Here is a 2,832-nt window from a genome sequence, read left to right as displayed (position 1 = left end):
AAGGCGGCGCCTTTTGCAGAGATCATCAGAGTGTCCTATTAGCCATTCTGAGCGAGGAGAATATAACTTGGGAACTTGTCCCGACCTCCCAAGACAAGCTCTGCTTGAGTCACGACTCGCACAGTGAGAGAGTATTGAACCCACACCAAGTACTGATTAAATAACTTGAGATCCAATCTCCTAACTAACTATACTTCACCTAAAAAAAAGGAAATTGAATCTGTAATTATGAGATTTAAACCCCAAACCTTAAACACAATACCGCCCATCCTGGTTAAAGACCATTATTTTACCACGCAGGGACTATCAAAATCCAAACAAGACTTCTAAACACAGTTTCTTTTATAGAGTACAACTCCTATTCGCCTATCCAAATTTCAAGTCCGCCACCTTCATCTTCTCTCTCTCCCTCCCTCTCTCAAACTTTCTCTCTCTACAATGGAGAACCAGAACCGATTGAAGCTCCGAATCTCTCGGATGTTCCGATCATCATTCGGGTCGTGCAAGACACGAAACATGTCGGACGTGATCGAACGACCCCGTTTCGTACCCCAAAACCGCCAACAACAACAACAACACTACCAATTGATCGAACTCTTCTCTCCCAAGTCTCGTCCATTCCCTTCAATTTGCAGACCCAAATGCTCCGAAACAACCCAAACAGAGCTCTTTCCCAGACGCAAAATCTCCGACCGAAACTCCCTCCTCGACGGTCGAAAATGCCCACCCGCATCACCCATTTCGCCTCTCAATCTCAACACATTGAACGACTTCCAAAACACAGAATCCAAATCGATTCAATCGAAGCAGAAATTGAAGAAAAAGCAGCGAAAGAAGTCGAAGAACAAGACAACCCAGTTCATGAAAACCAATGACTTCGACGCTTACTATGACTGGTTTACCAGCGACGACGACGATGATGATAAGACGACCCTTTTCTCATCCAAATCTCTCTCCTCCGATTCGTCGGACTCGTTTCGCCGGAACAAAGTCCGGTATGGGGCTAATCGAAGAAACAAGGGATCGAAGAAGAAGGGGTCTGAGGAGATGGGTTTAATGCCATTAGAAGGGAAAGTGAAGAATAGCTTTGCTGTAGTGAAGCGATCGAGCGATCCATACAGTGATTTCAGGACTTCAATGGTGGAGATGATAGTGGAGAAGCAGATTTTTGGGGCCAGAGATTTGGAGAACTTGTTGCAGACTTTTCTTTCGTTGAATTCGTATCATCATCATAAGGTTATTGTTCAAGTGTTTACAGAGATTTGGGAGGCTCTGTTTTCTAACTGCTCTTAGAAGAGAAAAAACTGTACTGGTCTGTTTTTTTTTTTTTGGTTGTGTTTTCGTGGGAAAAAAGAATATTGAGTGCAATATTGCACTAAGTTCTTCTAACTGTTATTGACCTTGATTAGTGTTTTTTTTTTTGTGTCTATTTACCAAATTCGAGTTCTTTTTTTTCAAATCATATTTCTTAGATGCATGTTGGTTTTTACTTATGTGAAGTCGTGTTAAATTCTAAAGTCGCTTTTTCAAAACTTGAAATTGTGTTTTAAAAATATAATTTTAATTAATTTTCTTTAAATTTCTTTTCTCATCATGTTTCCAAAACACAATTTCAAACCTAAAGTAATGAGTTTAATAAATAAGTTCAAAATATGTTTGTTTAAATTTTTAGAATCCGTTTTTAAAAAAATTTCAAAAACTAATTTTGTGGAAAAAAAATCAAAAGCATTCATTATTTTTAAAATGATTTTTCTTTTTAAAAAAAAATTCAAAAACATTTGATCGTGTGTGTGTTTATTTTTGTTAAATTAATTTCTAATTTTTATTTTATTTTTTGGGTTCTATTCTTTTTGTTATGATCATGATTAGCCGGTGATGTCAATGTTGTGATTTATACTGTAAATGGATTTTCTTGTTTGTTTCTTCTTGTCTTTGGGTTTTGAAGAGAGGAGAGAGTTGAGAGTTGAAGAGAAGGTTTTTTTTTTTTGGGTGAGATTTGTGTAAATTTTTGTGATAGGTTTCAAAAGAGTGAGAATGGTGAGGGAAGGCAAAAGATGATAGAGACTTTAAGATAATTGTTTCATTTTTTAGCAGCTCAACTTGAGATTGGGTGTAAGACTTTATAACCATGATGCATATGATGGAGATAGAAGGGAAGAAGAGCTTTGTTTGTTTCCTAAGAAAATAGTTTACAAAATAATGTATGATAAGTTGTCTCGGTTTCTTCTGCGGTTGAACTTCTGGGTTTCTTTTTACACTATTGCACAAAAAGAATAGAAAAAGAAAACCAGCTTTTGAAACAATGTATAAAGGAAGTCTTATTATTTATTTATTTTAAATAACATGCAAGATGTTGACAAATAATATCAACTTTGATTACGTACACACTAGGAAGCATAGAAGTGATCTGAATGACATTAGCACTTATTCTCTTTGACTAAATAATTGTGAAATTATTGATTCCTTTTTCAAAACCTTCTGAACTTGGGCCTAGTTTGAGAATTCGAAAAAAAGTTAAATTTTTTATTTTTTTTATAATTTTTTTTAAGTTATAATTTTTCTTTATTTTTTTATATGTTTTTTAAAAAATAAATAAATAAAATTAAAAAAAATCAATTTTTAATTTACTTTTCAAAATAAGGTTTGAGCTTAAAGTGTGAAAGGGTAAATATATATTTATGAATTTATTTGGAAGGGTAATATATATTTCTTTGCCTCCGTTTGGGAAGTGGGTTGACTTTTTGGATTTTTGACTTTTTTGGCTATTTTAGCCTGGGCTTAAAAGCTTGGTTTGGGAAGGACTTTTTGACTTTTTAGCTTTTTTGAATTTTT

General features: G+C 34.5%; 1 protein-coding gene across 1 annotated transcript; it reads left to right on the top strand.

Moving 5' to 3' along the window:
• The first annotated feature begins 310 nt into the window (after nucleotides 1-310).
• OFP8 (ovate family protein 8) lies at nucleotides 311-1,459 on the top strand. The gene has a single exon (XM_028218356.2). It carries the CDS (start codon nucleotides 439-441, stop codon nucleotides 1,291-1,293), a length of 855 nt encoding a protein of 284 aa, XP_028074157.2. The 5' UTR covers nucleotides 311-438; the 3' UTR covers nucleotides 1,294-1,459.
• Nucleotides 1,460-2,832: the final 1,373 nt, after the last annotated feature.

Source organism: Camellia sinensis, chromosome 5 (genome assembly GCF_055761805.1).
Source record: "Camellia sinensis isolate YWXY chromosome 5, ASM5576180v1, whole genome shotgun sequence".
Lineage (NCBI taxonomy): Eukaryota > Viridiplantae > Streptophyta > Magnoliopsida > Ericales > Theaceae > Camellia > Camellia sinensis.
Note: the sequence above shows the minus strand (reverse complement) of the source record. Positions and strands in the feature narration are given on the sequence as shown.

Coding starts and splice junctions, on each gene's coding strand:
- OFP8 (XM_028218356.2), top strand. CDS start 439: ATGGAGAACCAGAACCGATTGAAGCTCCGAATCTCTCGGATGTTCCGA.